This window comes from Gossypium raimondii, chromosome 8, assembly GCF_025698545.1.
Source record: "Gossypium raimondii isolate GPD5lz chromosome 8, ASM2569854v1, whole genome shotgun sequence".
Taxonomy (NCBI): Eukaryota; Viridiplantae; Streptophyta; class Magnoliopsida; order Malvales; family Malvaceae; genus Gossypium; species Gossypium raimondii.
In genome coordinates this window covers 59,018,076-59,034,819 of record NC_068572.1, presented here as the reverse complement: position 1 = coordinate 59,034,819, position 16,744 = coordinate 59,018,076, and the positions used below count along the sequence as shown (strand labels likewise).

Sequence of the window (16,744 nt, the reverse complement as noted above, 5' to 3'; positions counted from 1 at the left end):
GGAGGTAAAATATAAGATTTTTATAGATATGGTCATGGATTCGAATGAAATGGGATTAAAAATTACACCGAGAATGAATCCACCACATCAGCATCATCACGGTTGACTCAAAGATGGTTAAAGTAAAACACAGATTTGGAAAGTAGAATCATGAGACCCTACAAAAATTACATGTTAAGTTTACCATAAGATGCTCTGTCTCGTACTAGAAAACACAGACCAAAAGGTCTAAAGTTTATGTCCTAACATTGTTCCTTGCATCAGAAACAATTTCCTTTAAAAAAATATATATCCCCTAAATTCATCTTCTTAACTATGCTAAATCTGGATAGTAGACAGACCATTAGGCCGTCAATCGCAGCCGAGAACTCCACGAGCTTCGGCTGACCCTGCACTTCCGATGTCTTGCTTGCCTTCTCCAGAAGAGCCATGCCTGAAACCAGGGAAAACTCCAGCTCCAAGTGCTCCGTTGCCACCTGTAGTGCTAGCTTCACTTTGCAGCATGTGAAGACCTGTGCTTCCACCGGAGCTCATGCCAAGTGGACCATGCAGAGCTTGTTGTTGGTGAGCAGAAAATGGTTGCTGACCATACAACATGGAGGACCGTGCAGCCATAAGCGATTGTGGTGTCATCTGTTGAGTTTGTTGCTGTTGCTGCATGTAGTGCCCTCCAGCCTGCATAATACCGCTTGACGGGAACTATGAGAAATTGACAAAGATAATCAGGAAATCTACTACTCGGACGAAAGTTCATCTAAACTAGAACAATAAATGATCTTGGAAACCTTGGAAACCGCTTGTTTATCTTCGTTTCAATGCCCGAGTCCCCTAATGGGCTTAGTATCAAGTGCTGATCATCGAGATTCTAAATTTAATCCATGATGTCTCTTAAATCTCCAATAAAATGAGGGATCAAGAAAAGGGAATCGTACCTGGGCATGTATGGCTGGAGGTTGCGGTTGAGAATCTGCAATTGCAGCCAAGTACATGAGGTTTCGCTGCAGCCGTGCTTGATTCCTGCAACAAACGAAGCTAATTAGTGAAACTTATCAAAATAAATGGGGAACTCCGTGAACCCGAGACAGTCAGCACTGCAAATTTTAACAAACACTTATATGCCACACCTTTGAGCACCAGATATTGCAAGCAAAGGGAACAAAGGCTATCCAAAAGCCAAATTTGGTTGATATTAGATACTGATAATGAGCACTTACTCAGCACATTCACTAAATTTCCCGGAATTCTGGCTCTCAACAATCTTTAAGATCAATGACTTGTTCTCATCCAGATACTGCATGCATCAAAATGAAATCATTGAACAAATTGTGAAAGATGTAACAATAAACTCAAAACAACGTTCCTTGACATTGATCAAGCTAATAACCATTTTGACTCATAAACCAGTTTTAGTAATTCAAACAGAACTACCAACATGACTATTCCGGGGGAAGATAAGTTAGATCATCGCTAACCCGGATTTTCGAACAATGGAGTAAATACTTTCCTAGAATCTGAGATGAAGTTCCTTGACATCAAGCAAGTTGGTAACCATTTTGAATCATATAAACAGTCTTAGTAATTCAAACATCAATACAAGCATGTTTATTAGGTGGGGAAAGAGAAGTTAGATCATTGGTAACCCAGATTCGAGCAAAAGCAAACAACCGATCTAAGCATCCAAATCCAGATTTCAAATGACCAACTTATATAAGAAAATATATACCCATGTTAATAAGATTCCCTCTCATATAATTCATCCAAAATACCATTAGGTTTAGAAAATGGATTCGGATGATAAAGTTAGTGTATCAAGGAAACTTATTAGGACAACTTCAAATACAAATATATATACACACACACATATAAATAGGAGCATCAAAAAATGATATCAAGAAAGGACCACATAAAACAAGAAACGGACATGAAAAGATAATGTTTAAATATGAAATACTGGAGGACCACTAGCAGGAAAAAAAACATTTATAACAGATGTAACGGGGCCATGAGACTTGAGTTAACAAAAAATTCAAAACATCTGCATTCACAAGCCTAGTTACCCAGAAAAGGATTCTTATTTGCAATCCCTGACACCTAGATTCTCTTGAAAAACTCTCATTACCCAGTTCCAGCTAATTCAATATGTTAGGTGCATGAAAAAAGCTTCATTTTTCTTTGCTCTGCTTTTGGCATTTACTATTGCAATTCTGTTTTCATGTAAAACATGTCTAAATTATGTTGCTTGGACTGGGGATGAGTATCGGATAGGTTATGTGTCTGACTCGAGTATACTCAATCTTTTTTATTTCTATATTTGGAGTATCATACCTTCCATGTCCGAATATTTTTTGACATGGTGTCAAGCATGAGTACTTCAACAAAAATGAAGAGTCTGAGCACACATATGTCAAACAAGTTTTCATATTGTGCTTATGGGCATACTATTTTTTTTCCTTTTTTAAGTTCTTTCATATATTTCGATATTACACCTAGGTATCTCTATGTCTAGATATGGTTCGAATGTCTAACACAAATACTTTAAGAAAAATATAATTCCTGGAAACATAGAGCAGAAAACAGGCACAAAAGAGTAGACTATAAAAAGAAGCCCACAAAAACTATAAACACAATAGCAGAAAAACCAGAAGCAGAATAAGAAAAAAAAACTATAGATGAAGCACCATATGCTGCTAAGTTGGTGATCAGTAATCATGGCTTTACCCAAAGCGAAAAAAAATAACAGAAAAATCAAAGAATAAGACATTTTTGTACCCTAGTAACTGGAAATTTGAAGACAAAACTCAAAGCCTATCTAGTTCTGCAACAAAAAGAAAAGCATCAAAACTATACATAACTAAATATTATATATAAAAACAATTGAAACCCACATAAAAACAGTCATGAAAAGAAAAGGAGAATAATACTATGGTAACATTGACAAGCAAAAGAAAGAAGAAAACAGCTTCATGATTATGATTATTAATGAAAAGAAGCTAAGAGAAAAGAAAGAGAAAGGTGAGAGAACCTGTTGAATATGATCAGTAGTGACGTTGTTGGGATAGTAAGCTGCCATCAGGGAGTGCATCTGTATCAGGTGCTGCTGCTTTCTCTTTCTTTATATACACACACTCAACTCTCTCTCTCTCTTTAAAACCAATATATATTTATATATTTGTCCTTTTTATATGGAAAAAAATATCTCAAACCAAAGGACACACTGAGCTGAAAGAGTAGATAGAATCAATGCAAAGAGAAAGAGAGGGTTGGTTCTGAGTCTGTTTTACTAAGAAAGAAAAAGAAGGGTTTGACAATTCGGGGTGTTGGTTTTTTTGTCGTAAGCTTTATGCTACGATGTGTGAAAGAGGGAATTGATAGGTACAGAAGGATCACGTGATGGAGGGATTCAGAGAGTTGAGAGAGACGGAGCAATGTTGCAGGTGTGAAGGAACAGTAGGAATGTGAGAGGTGTCTGTCGTTGCATTTATAACAATCCAATAATAATGCGTAAATATACATTATTTAGGGAATAACTTTTTTTTATTTTTTAAGCATTAATAAAATAATAACACTTCATTCATTTTTAAATACATAAAATTAATATATTAAAAAAAACTTATATGATAAAAATTTATAATGAAATCTTAATGTATGGAAAAATGGTCATTAGCATTTTTTTGTAATTTAGATTACTTATTTTAAAATGTTTTAACTAAAATAAATTGAATTAGAGAAATATGTTAAATAGATTGGATTAGAAAATATATATTAAATATGGATGAGTGTATAATACTAATTTTATCTCTAAAATTAATGAAGTATCATTATTTTATTGGTGCCTAAAACTAAAGTTTTAGGATGATTTTAATGTAAGTTATTTCCAATCATTTATTACTATTCATATTTTTAATAAAATAATAATAGATAAACTACATCCAAGGTCATTAAACTATTAGTAAATTTATATTTTCGCTGCTCAATTTTAAAAAGTTACAAAATGATTATTGAACCATTCGAAAGTTTTCATTTAAGTACCGGGTTGTTAAAATTGTTTTTGTATAATCTTTTCTATTTGCACTGCCTGCACCAATCGAAAGCTCTCGTTTCTCTTCTCTTTTACAGTTCATTTTTTGCATGAAACAGTTTTGAACGTCACAAATCTACAAACCAAAATCCAAACAAATTTCTTCTCTAATCTCCAACACTAACCGTCAGATCAACTTGGATCTAAGGTATGTTCTTCTACTTATCGATGGCTATTGATCCGATGACTTAAATAAAAACATTCGAATAGTTCAATGACTTAAATGAGAACTTTTGAATAGTTCAATAACCATTTTATAACTTTTTAAAGTTGAGTAACTAAAACATAAATTTAATAATAGTTTAGTGACATTGAATGTAGTTTACCCAATAATATTTAGATAGGATCTGCAAAGGGCAGATTGAGCATTAATAATGTATTGTAGCAACTAAGAAGACGTGAGTTCGAGTACGTTTAAGTGTGTGTTTTTTCTGATTTAAGGGTTGAGAATGAATTATAGATGAACTTTGGTCTAATATGTACTTTGATACAAGACTTTTGATTTGGTGCAATTATACATATGAAACTTAAATTGTGGTTGATATGTATACATGAAACTTTGATTTAGTTCAATTATACACATTTAAATAAATCAATGCATACATTTATTTTCATATTACATCAATATGACTGTGTATATACATTATATCGACATAAAATAGTGTTAATTTGATAATGTTATTAGAGACTTATAAAATTGAATCCAATTAAAATTTCATATGTATAATCACACAAAACCAAAGTTCTTGTATCACATTAAATTGAAACAAAATGAATATATATATATATATATATATATATATTATATTTATCCATAAAAACTTTTATAGGACTTAAAATAGAGTGAGTTTAAATTTGAATTTTGAATTTAACCATTCATCTAAAATTTTAAATATATTTAAAACTAATTTAGTTTTAAAATATTTTAATTAGACATGGGATTTATATATAAATTTTATTTGATGCATTATTGTTATATTAGAAATTTAATTATCAGATTTTACTTTTAGTGTATTATTTATTTAGTATTAATTTTTTGGAATTATATAAATATCCCTCGTGTAAAAGTATTATAGAATTCTTGTATTAGAAGTTAGATTTTTTATTTACTGAAAAATAAATAAATTAATCAATGTATGTTATATCAAAATAAAATTGATCATTTTTATTAAAAGTTCATATATTTGTACTATTAAAATCGACTTAACTAATAGAATAATCAGATAATGAACTTATGATGTGTCATGTATTCCTTATTCTAAGGTATTAAAATTAATTTTTAATAATAAAAATTACAAAAAATTATTTTATTCTTTAATTGAAGAAACATTAATTTATTTATCGATTTTGTAAATTAGAAAACAAAATACAATCTAAATCATTAAAAGTTACTGGAGACCTCACTCTGTACATGCTGTGAATGACGTTTGGAAGTGGTAATAGATTCCCCTGTGTCTCACTTTCTCTACAATCCCACTCGCATCATCCCACTTCTCCGCGCGTGCGCCTCGGACATTTCATAATAGAACCTCCCGGAAATTATTAAACTTTCGATTTGCTCCCAAATACTGAAATTTCAAGTTTATTTTCCTAAAAAAAAAAGCATTATTAATGTATTAAGTACTAATTTTTTTTAATACAAAGATTGCACTTAGATCAAAGTAGACTCAATCTTAAAGAATTTTTTTTAATATGCATACTAAAATTTCCTTACCCATCCTCAACAAAGTTATAATAATTACATCATCACTACATTACTATGATTGAACCCAAAAATATTATTAGCTAAATATGGACAACTCTATTATGCAGACTCATGTATAAGTCTACGACATGCTCCAAAGCTTTGTGATTATATTGGTAAATTGAGAGAAGTTATGAATAGTTCAAGATATTATATAAAGAAATATATAAAAAAATTATTAATTTCTTTTTCAAACATAAATATCATCTCTTTCAGATTTTTTTTTAAAAAATGACAGTATTTAATCTCTGAAAAGATATGGCAGAAGATTAGAAGGTTCACATGCTTTGTGGAAGTGATGTCCAGTGAAGTTAAAAAGTGGCCAAAATAGGAGCTCAAAGTTGAGCCCCAATCTTATCATCATAATATACCATACCTGCCTTTATATTGTGCGGTGGGGGCTGACCCTTGGAAAGTTTAGCTTTTTTGAAACCTGTTAAAATTTAAGCTCTCACTATGGGTCACCAAATTCACTCAACCTTAGCCATTTAGGGAAGGGGCCCTTTTAATAGATTCAATTTTATTTTAACTATAAACATGTATAAAACAACATAAATAAATATAAATATAAAGAATAAAGAATTGTTGGCGATACGCAAATGAAAATATGGAAGTTTAAAGGTTTTGAATTTTTTTATTATTATGGGTAAATGTTATGTTTGTGTTCTCTTTCAAATTATTTTAATTTTAAGTTTTATTATGTAGGGATGTTTTTAAATATTATATTCTGTTTTGAGTTTATTTGTACTCATGAAAAATTTTGTGGATGATTTTAAATTTTAAATTTGTTGATGAGTGAGATCAACAAAGAGAAAATATGGAGGAGGAAGAGATGGTGCTAACGGAGGCCGGTTCACCTTGTTTGGGCGAAGAGCCGAATAGAGAAAGAGTGGAGATGGTAGAAGTGGTTGTTGGGAGTAGATTGGTAGAGTGTAAGCAAGTGTGTTGGAGAATTGATCCATTCTTCATCGTTTGGACGCCAATTTATAGGTGAGTCTCGTGTTTAGTGGTGCTAATGTGGTAGATCCGCCATTGGACAATCATTGTGGGATGCATGGAGGTGTATATGATAGGACATAAGCTGTCATTCTTTCGGATTCATGGCATGGAGTGGTTAAAACCCACATAGGGTTTGATGGCCAAAAGGATCACATTCTCCATAGAAAGTCAGCGGCTTGGGAAACTCTAGTGTCGGCATCCTTATCGAGGAAACGGGTGGTCAATCTTGCCTAGCTAGGAAGCTTGATCAGGGTGTCGAACTGTTGGAAAAATATAGATTTTTGGAAGCTTTGAGGCATATTCTCGATTGGTAAAGGTGGATATTTAAATCATAAAATTATGGTTTTATATTCTATCCCATGAGACATTTACAATGGTCTATCATATGCTCAAAATGGTTGAGTGATAAATGAGAAATTGATACTCAAAGTAAGCCACTTGTGAATTATGTTGAGGAAAATGGAAAGCTTAGTTTCACATTGGTTAGATATCAAAGTGCGTAATATGTTTATATATATGAACCAATTTGGTAGTTATTAAATAACTAAGTGGTTGAATTTGTCTTAAGGAAATTATGAAAAAAGGCCTCAAATACCAAGTTAGATTTTTGCCTATTTTATGAGTACAAAATTTTGATCCAGTTTTAAAGTTAAAATTTTAAATTCACGAGATTAGTTTTTTTATATAATACCTATTTTATAATTTTAGATTCGTAACCTTTAAATTGGAAAAGAACTAAAATAAGCATACTCAAACTCACGTTCTTTTAATTATCATAAAATATAATAAAATTAGATATAAACGCATTTGAACACATTGAATTAATTTTTAAAATATAGTAAAATATAAAACTAAATCAGAGAGATTTTTGAACAAATATATTTTGTAACACCCTTCACCCGACTCGATCGTCGAGTTCGAGCTACAAGATGCTACGCTCATTGTTAGAGCAGCTAGACTCAATTTACAGTAAAATATTCATACACACATGTAATTCAATCTCAAAGACATTCATTTAAGGTTAAACAATCAAAATCCAGTTTTAATTGAGTTTACGAAAGCTATTTTAAGAATCCGAGCACAAAATAGGACCAATTTGTAAAATTTTAAAATTTTAGGATCGGCATCGTGACGTCACCTCTTCCACGTCGTGACGTCGCCAATCAGTTTGTCATGCCGTGACCTCAAGCCACACAACATCGTGACGTGACTCACTATCCCCGACGTTGCGACGAGAAAAGTTGCTCTTTGGGACATGGATCCTATTTTTGGTAAGAATGATCCATTTGATGCCTATTTCAAAGCTTCCAAACATACCTATCAAGTTGTGCACTAAAAGCCAACTTCAGTTGAATCAAAGCATACCTTAAACATACCAAAACAATTCATTTAACTATTTCCATTCAACCATTTCAACATAGATTCAACCTATTATCAACTCTCCATTTCCATACATATCATCAAATATCATTCCAAATAAATCAATCAAACCATTCAATTGTCAATCTTTACCTAAGCCAAGTTATTTAGATTCGTGTCATTTTATGCACATCTATTCATTTAACTTACCATTTCAATCTAACCTATAAATAAAATAGAACACAATCAACATAACATAAAATAAAGTAGTAAGCTCCATATGAACTTACCTGGTCAAGACAACTAACAAATTGATACCTCAAGGACTAGTAGACAATTTTTGCTTTTCCTCGATTACCACCGGTTTGATCCAATTCTCGATCTAAACAATTATTTTAGACAATTGATCAGTACCAAACACTTTCATGTCATGCCATGATATGTATGGACCTATAAAATTTTATTTTTTGAATGTCTCTTAAGTTTCACATTTTATTCAATTTAGTCCTTAAAACCGAAATAACTATATCTTTCAATTTTGAGTTTCAATTTCAAAATCAATCTCAATTACACCCCTTAGGGACTCCCTACTATCTATTATTACATAAATTTCATATCAATTTCATAATTTATTCACTTTAGTTCTTATGTACAAAACTAACAATTAAACATTACAATCTAATCTTTTTTCACATCTAAGCTTAAAATTTATCATTTTAACAACAAAGTCCTCAAGAAATAAACAATGAAAACTTTCAAAAATTTTAACAGCTTTACAAATTGATATATGAACTAGCTAAATCAAACTCCCATGACCTCAAAAACATAAAAATTACAAAAAAAGACTTAATTGAACTCACCAATTGTTGACTGAAAGTTTGAAGTTTCAAACTTTATATTCCTTTGTTTTTCTTATGAAGAATCGGTGGAGAAGAAGAAAACAAAGATGACAACTCCATTTTCTTAACCTTTTATACTTTAATTAAAATTCATCAATCTTATTTAATTAATTAAAACATGATTTACTTAATTTAATAAACCTATTAATCTAACATAGTGAATTTCTCATCATCAACCACTAATATATGATATAAAATGGTTTAATTACCATTTGGAACCTTTAGCTATTTAAAAGTTTATAACGATAAGATTTTTACAATTTAATTTTGTACCCAAATTAAGTAATTAATAGAAAAACTGAAAGACCAAACTTTAATAATTTTTATACTAACTTCGTAAATATTTATAATTAATATTTACGAACTCAATTCTAAAAATAAAAATTCTAAAATTATCTTTTCGATACCTTTGAAAATCGAACCACATATTTTCTTAATATATGAATTGAAATATAAAAATGGATGTGAGAATTATTTTATTGAGCATCAAAAGCTAGATTTTCCTATCCAAAATTCACCCTTTATTTTATCAATGAGTACTTTTAGGTAATTGTAAAAGTTGATTAGTTAATTATTTTCTTGACTCGAGAACAAAGTGATATATTAAATAAAAATTTAAAATAATATTTAAATAACATCGACCAGTCAAACTTATCCTTTTTTAGTACTACTTAAAAAATGTGGCCAATATTAAAGGAGGGGAACTGAGGAGGATCAAATATTGACAAAAGGTGCTTTTGTTTTTTTTTTTTTTTTTTGTTGTTGTTGTTGTTGGCTTCCTTTCATATAGCTTTATCGTGAACATTGTGGTGATCAAACTTACAAATATAATTATTCGTTTAATTTATCAAACTAATTGAATTGCTGTACCAAACAACTAAATAATTAATTTTTATTTAATTGATTGAATCGGTTGGATTGTAAATTTAATCCTCAAAATTAAAATAAATAAAAAGGAAAATTTAAAAAATTTTAAAAAATTATAAAAACAAATAAATAACAATTTTAATATATATTTAACTGGGTTTTATTTATTTGGATCGCATTTTTATTTTTGAGTTTTATTTTATGTTGGGTTTTACCGATTTGGGTCAAATTTTATGTGCTTGGGCTAAAGAAGAAGAAAAAACATATTCATTCAGTTTTTTACCGGTTCAACCGATTCCAATTCTCAATTCAACGGCGATTTGCTCAAAACATGATTCAATACCTTTAAACTAATCGATACACCCATTGATTCTCAATCCAATTTGTTTGAACAATCAACCTACTCCTAACAACATTGCAATTGACTTGTTTCATTCGATCGAATCGACTACTTGTCTTTTAAAGTGATGGAGAAAAGTGAGAAACTTAGTCCTTGTTATGTTTTAAAAATGATGAATTTCGGTACAAAGTGTATGTTGATGACAAATAAGAAGAGGAGTAGAAGGTGATGGTTGGTGAAGGTCGTACAAAGAGCAGTAAATAGAGAAGGCTTGTTCTTGTAGTGAAACGGGAGGAGGTTGTGAAGAGAGACATCCCTTTTCCCAAGGATAAGAATGAGTATTTATAAGTGAAGGTGACCCTCTTTTAGTCATGGGTCTTTACACATGTATGACACAAGTCTCATATTGGTTGGCCACTTGGGGAGCACTATAGTCCTTTAGGTAGGCAATGATGGGATGAAGATGACTTGGTAAGATCCAACATGTGAGCCATGCAAGGAAGGACTTAACATTTGTTCTTGACGAAGTAGATCGCAAGAGTTCCATGTGTTGTGTGTGTATGTTCGCGAAGCTCATGTTCTGGCAAAGTGCCACTCTTTATAATGTCATGATCGGCGAAGTGATGGTGATGAAGCTTGGATAGGCAAGATACATATAATGATTAGCCCCTCATTAGTTAAAAGAGAGGTTATAAAATAACCTGCCCTAAAACTATCTATCCTTTGGGTTACAAGAGCAAATGTGCATGTGATATACACTTGATAGAGAGATAATGTGTGTGGTGAAACAGGGCCTTTTGCATTGGCCTTTATTTGAATTTAAGAAAGGCGCCCTTTTGTTTTTTGTTGATAAATGGGAAGGACATGCATCTATTTGGATTGTTGATAACAAATAAAGGGAGGAGAAGAAGGTGACGGTTCACACGGTGGAGATCATGTGGAGAGCCATAGATGAAGAAGTCTTGTTATTGTAATGAATGAGAAGGTTGTGGAGAAAGACATCTCCCTTCCCAAGACTATGGGCGAGTATTTATATGTGTAGGTGACCATGGGTCTAGACATGTATATGACGCAAATCTCATCTTCATTGGTCACTTGGGGAGCACCGTAGTTCTCTAGGTAGCTTTGTTGATTGGTATTGGTATTTTTGTCAATATAGAAAGATGTGAGTTCAAGTGTGTTGAAGCATATTATCCTCCTATTTATGAGTTGAAAAGAGATTATGATTAGTTCTAAACATTATATCAAAAAAATAAATATAATGAGATTATTAAAAAAATTCACCACCAAACCAAACAAAATTAAAATTTTGTAATACATTCTGCTACTTATATTTTTTAATATTTATTTAATATCGGATCCATATTGAAAATGGATTCGAAGTAATTGACAAATTCTGTTAAATTTAATTTAGCGAGGGAAGTGTGAGTGATAATTCATTGAAAAGAGTGTAGCATGAGGAAAACATTCAGCATTGGTTTCGCAGTCAAAGTATATGAAATAGACAGCTATGGCATCATTTGTTGTTTTATGACAACATTCACATGCTGTTGTTTTCTTTGTCTTTGAAAACTTCTGCAAATTATATAGGAGAAGATTTTTTTTTCCTTTGCACCACGTGACTGCCATGAAAAGGACTTTATATTTACACCAGACAATTTTTACCATTCCACATAATGGGAATAGAATCAAATATAATATAAAAATATATATTTTTCTTAAAACTTATAACATTAATTATAATGTGACCCACTTTTTTACTTCCCTAATTACACACACTTTCATGCTTGAAAGGATATATATGAATTTGTCACTCTTACAATGCGAGTACAGAAAATAAATAATTCACATTTTAAAATTATAATGATATTAAAATAATTAAGTAAAATTTTAAAGAAATTAGATTTTATTATTATGACATCTTTGTAATTATTAATATTTAATAATTAAAGACTCAATTCTGAAAATGAGATTCTAAAATTTAAAATTTAAAATTGATTCTTTGTTGATTTATTTTGAGTTTAAATTATTTTTATAAAAGTTATATAAAATTGTATAAAAATAATTTATAATAACATTTATTATTTTTCAATAGACAAGTCTTTTAAATTAGTGTTCAATTGACTCATAAAATCAATTTAATCGAATTTAAATATAAATTAAATAGATAACCCAACATTTTATAAATATATAAAAATAATATAGCAAACATTATAGTTCATATTTAAACACATATATTCCATATCTCACATTTGCACATTTATAATTTAAATATATTTAGTCATTTTATTGAGTTTATATTATAGTATTGATATAGAAAATATTAAACATATATATTCCTCTCCACATTTGTGCTAAGAGATTGGACAATTGAATCTCATTTTCATGATTTTTTAATACACATATTCATGATATTTTGATGTATGGGGAATTATAGTATTCATGGATTATTTATGATAGCTAGTAAATAAATCAAAAAATAGATTTATCGCTAACTTATCTATAATGATGATGTGAGATAATATTGAAAAATTGAAAAATTAAATGTTAAATGTTAAATTTTTAATATTAAATTTTATAAGTACTGAATTTATATTAGAAAATTTTTTTGGGGGATTATTATTATTTTAATAATCTCATTATAAGTTTTGATCATATCTGTTCTTTTTGACACAATACTTAGAACTATTCAAAGCCTCTCCCCAACCAATTAATAGGAGGATAATGCGCTTTAGCGTACTCGAACTCACGTCCTCCTGCATTGACAACGATACTCATATCAATCGAGTTAAGATTCAATCAATAGGAATTACCTTTTCCTTTTACTGAAATATGTGATTAAGTTTAAGATATGAATAATTTTTGTGTTTCTATATATTATCCATTTATGAAAAAATATATAAGATAATTTTAAAATAATTTTTTAATCTCATTTACGGAATAATAAAGACGAATAATTATCTTTTCAAAATTATCCATTTAGATACTTAGCAATTTTCAGCATTTAATTTTTAGATGATTTGTCAACTAAATGAACAATTTTCAAAGTTATCATATTGTTGAATTTTTACAAGAAATTTATTCTATAAATTTTGGGTTTTAAAACTTCAGATATTTTTCTGCTGTAAAATAGACTTATTGACGAAATATTAGGTGAGCCTTTGATTTTGATTGGGTCAATTAAAGTATAACCATTAAAAATATAATGATAAATTAAACCTTTAATATTTTCGTATTTTGTTAATTTAGCTTTTATTTTTAGTTAAATATAATAATTAATTTTAAAAAATTAAATTATTTTTAGCTGAAATGTATATTAAAATATTAAATTTTAACGATCTTAGCATGAAAACTCACATGGTAATTCATGTGTACTTCATACTAACATGTCATTATTTATCTTATATGGAACATCAACAAATAATTTAAAAATTATAAAAATAAAAAAATTTAAATTATAGAAAACTATAAAAAGTTCATAAAAATTCAAGAAAAAAGTATATATCGTCGAAACCATTTTTATTTAAACAGGGTCAACTTTTATTTAAAAACAAAAATGGAGTCGCCACCAATCTATTTTTATGATGTGTGATTGGGTCACCTGGAAAAGTAATTATTTTTAATAAACGATTTGATTTTATTAAAAATAACGATTTTGGTCCATGAAATTCAGAAAAATGGGTTCGGGAGTCATTTACGTATGAGGAAGGATTAGCACCCTCGTAACGCCCAAAATTGGTACCTAGTTGATTAATTAATGTCTTAATGTCGACTATTGAAAATTTGAAGAGATCAAAACAATTCCCCTTTTAAAATCCTTATTGAAATTTATTATTTTGAAAGCTAAATAAAATTTGGCCATCTCACTTTAATGAAGAAATCGAAACCCCGTAAGTTAGGGTACGATTCTTTGAAGTTCCGATGACAACACACAAAGTCGTTTTTATTAAAAATCTCATCTTGAGATAACAAAACGTCGTATCCAGTGAGTTAGGATATAACATTTTGAATTCTCGAGAATAAGCTTTTATTTGAAATTTGTATGATTTTATTGAAAAAGGAATACTCGGCTATTTCGAATTTAACGAGAAAATTGAAGCCTAGGAAGTTAAGGCATAATCTTCTCGAAAATCTTAAATATTGAGTCTTGTTTTATAAACTTTTGAATAAAATGTAATGTGATTAAATGATAACATACGACGCAAAAAGATAATTTGTAAATGAATCATACACTAATGAATAACAAATAATTAATAAACAAATATAAACATGCATGACAACAATAATTTCAATCATACATTATATAAATACCAATATCAATATTTTAAAATTAAATGAATTAATAATCAATTTTAAAAGATACACTAAAGAAATCAATGGCAAAAGGAGAAATTATAATCAATAAATTATACGTTCAAAATTTTAAAATAAACAATATATATGAGTTAAAACAAATAATATATATGAATGTACAATTTAATGCAAATAATATCTACAATTTGAAATGAATTGGACAATTTACAATAAATAATATATAATAAATTTGAAATAATAATACATATAAAATTTAAAAATTTTGATGATAATTCTAGAATAATCATACATGATAAATCCAAAATAATAGTATATAATAAATTTAAAAATATTAATGATAAAATTGAAATAGATATACATGATAAATTTAAAATAATGTTAACAATGAATTTAAAATAATAATATTGATAAATTACAAATAATAAAACATGATAAATCTAAAATAATAATATACAATACACTTAGATAATATTAATGACTAATTTAATAATAATAAGTATAAATATTCAAATAATATCGATTCAAAATTTAAAAAAAACATAATAATCAATACTTAAATAAATAAAACACTAGCAAATTAAATCAAACTAGTGAAGATTAAATTGAATTTAAAAGCAATTAAAAGGAAAAAAATGAGAATAAAACCAAACTGAGGACCAAAATATGGAAAAAATAGATAGTATAAAAATAAATTGCAATTGATAATATATGGAAAAAAATTTTAAAGCAAATAATCAAACAATTTAAAATGGATGATTTATAACACGAGTTTTAAAAGATAAACAACATGTGTGACATAATATTAAAACAAATAAAGTATATAATTAATGGAAAAAATAAAAGAATGATAAGAATGGTTAAATGAATGAACAATATGTAAATAAGAAAACTGATGGATAAATAAACAAATAAAAGTAAAAGAATAATTAATGATTAAACAATTAAATAGATAAATAAAAAAGGTTAAAAAAACGCTTAAGTCAGCCTTACTCCTACAATATGAAGATTCAACGAAATTCCTCCACCAAAATCCAACTTAAATGAAATCAACTTAAAAAGAAACGAAGATGAACGAAAAACAAAATAAGAACAAGCCACAGAAAATAAGAACGCAAGAGAAGGAGAAATTTGAGTGAATGCTCTTAAGAATTATTATTGCTCCAAACCTCCAATGTTTTACAATGAAGGGAGAGGCCTCTATTTATAGTTGAGCCTCCCCAAATCCAATGGTATAGATCGATTACATCAACGGCTAAGATTTAAAGGGTATCTACAAATTAAATCTCTAATATTACAAAATCTTATCTTCTAAGATTGTATATCTTATCTAAGATTGCATATCATATCTAAGATTGCATATCCTTTTTCAAGTAATGGGCCATTCCGATCGGGCCAAATGATACAATTTTGGACTGGACTTGGACTTTGTTTTATTATTTTGGGTTTATTATTTTTTTGTGAGCCCGGGCTAAATTGGCCTATTACATATATGATGTACACGTGAATTTTCATGCGGATTGTCATGTTTAAAAATTTAATATTTTAGTTAAATTTGTTATTAGAAAACAACAATTTGATTGTTTTTGAAAGATTAATGGTCAAATTTGACTTTTTTAAAAGGTTGATGATCAAATTAACTCTTTGCAAAAGATTGAAAATTAAATTTATTAAAAAAAAGAATCAAACTGAAAAAATATGTAAAAGAAAAAAAGGTTAAATCAATCCTCTTAACAAAATGTTTTACTTTCATTAAAAAGAAGTTATATCTCTTGGTTTATCTATCTTGTTCAAGTAGGTCAATTTTGAATAAGCATGTGGAATTTTTATTTTTATTTATAATTAATACCCGATTCAACTTGAATTGTTATTCAAGAAATAAACTATTTTTATTTAAATATAATATTAGGGTAAACTACACCTAAGGTCACTAAATTATTAGTAAGTTTATGTTTTAGTCACTCGATTTCAAAAAGTTACAAATGGTCACTGAACTATTTGAAAGTTTTCATTTAAGTCACTGGGTTGTTAAAATTGATATTTTATGACATTGTCCTCTCGCACTGCTTACACCAATCGAAAGCTATTCTTCCCCTTATCTTATACAGTTTAGTTTTTTTTTCATGAAATAGTTTTGAATGTCACGA

At 28.8% G+C, this 16,744-nt stretch overlaps 1 protein-coding gene and 1 long non-coding RNA gene across 3 annotated transcripts; both read right to left on the bottom strand.

Moving 5' to 3' along the window:
• On the bottom strand, window positions 1-3,411 carry LOC105792604 (GRF1-interacting factor 1). 2 transcript variants are annotated; one of them, XM_012621248.2, is made up of 4 exons: window positions 3,023-3,411; window positions 1,215-1,291; window positions 933-1,017; window positions 1-699 (listed from the first exon to the last, which is right to left on the bottom strand). In XM_012621248.2, exons 1-4 carry the CDS (start codon window positions 3,080-3,082, stop codon window positions 352-354), a joined length of 570 nt encoding a protein of 189 aa, XP_012476702.1. In that variant the 5' UTR covers window positions 3,083-3,411; the 3' UTR covers window positions 1-351. The 2 variants fall into 2 exon arrangements, with proteins under 2 accessions (XP_012476702.1, XP_012476704.1); XM_012621250.2 differs by having other exon boundaries at window positions 1-675; window positions 3,023-3,376.
• A 7,173-nt stretch (window positions 3,412-10,584) lies between these two features.
• LOC128043143 (uncharacterized) lies at window positions 10,585-15,755 on the bottom strand. Its single transcript, XR_008198929.1, has 2 exons — window positions 15,591-15,755; window positions 10,585-11,484 (listed from the first exon to the last, which is right to left on the bottom strand). It is a non-coding gene; the product is annotated as an uncharacterized LOC128043143 (long non-coding RNA).
• Window positions 15,756-16,744: the final 989 nt, after the last annotated feature.

Coding starts and splice junctions, on each gene's coding strand:
- LOC105792604 (XM_012621248.2), bottom strand. CDS start 3,082: ATGCACTCCCTGATGGCAGCTTACTATCCCAACAACGTCACTACTGAT. Junction 1,018..1,214: donor AAATTTAGTGAATGTGCTGA/GTAAGTGCTCAT, acceptor CGTTTGTTGCAG/GAATCAAGCACGGCTGCAGC. Junction 700..932: donor CTCCAGCCATACATGCCCAG/GTACGATTCCCT, acceptor AATTTCTCATAG/TTCCCGTCAAGCGGTATTAT.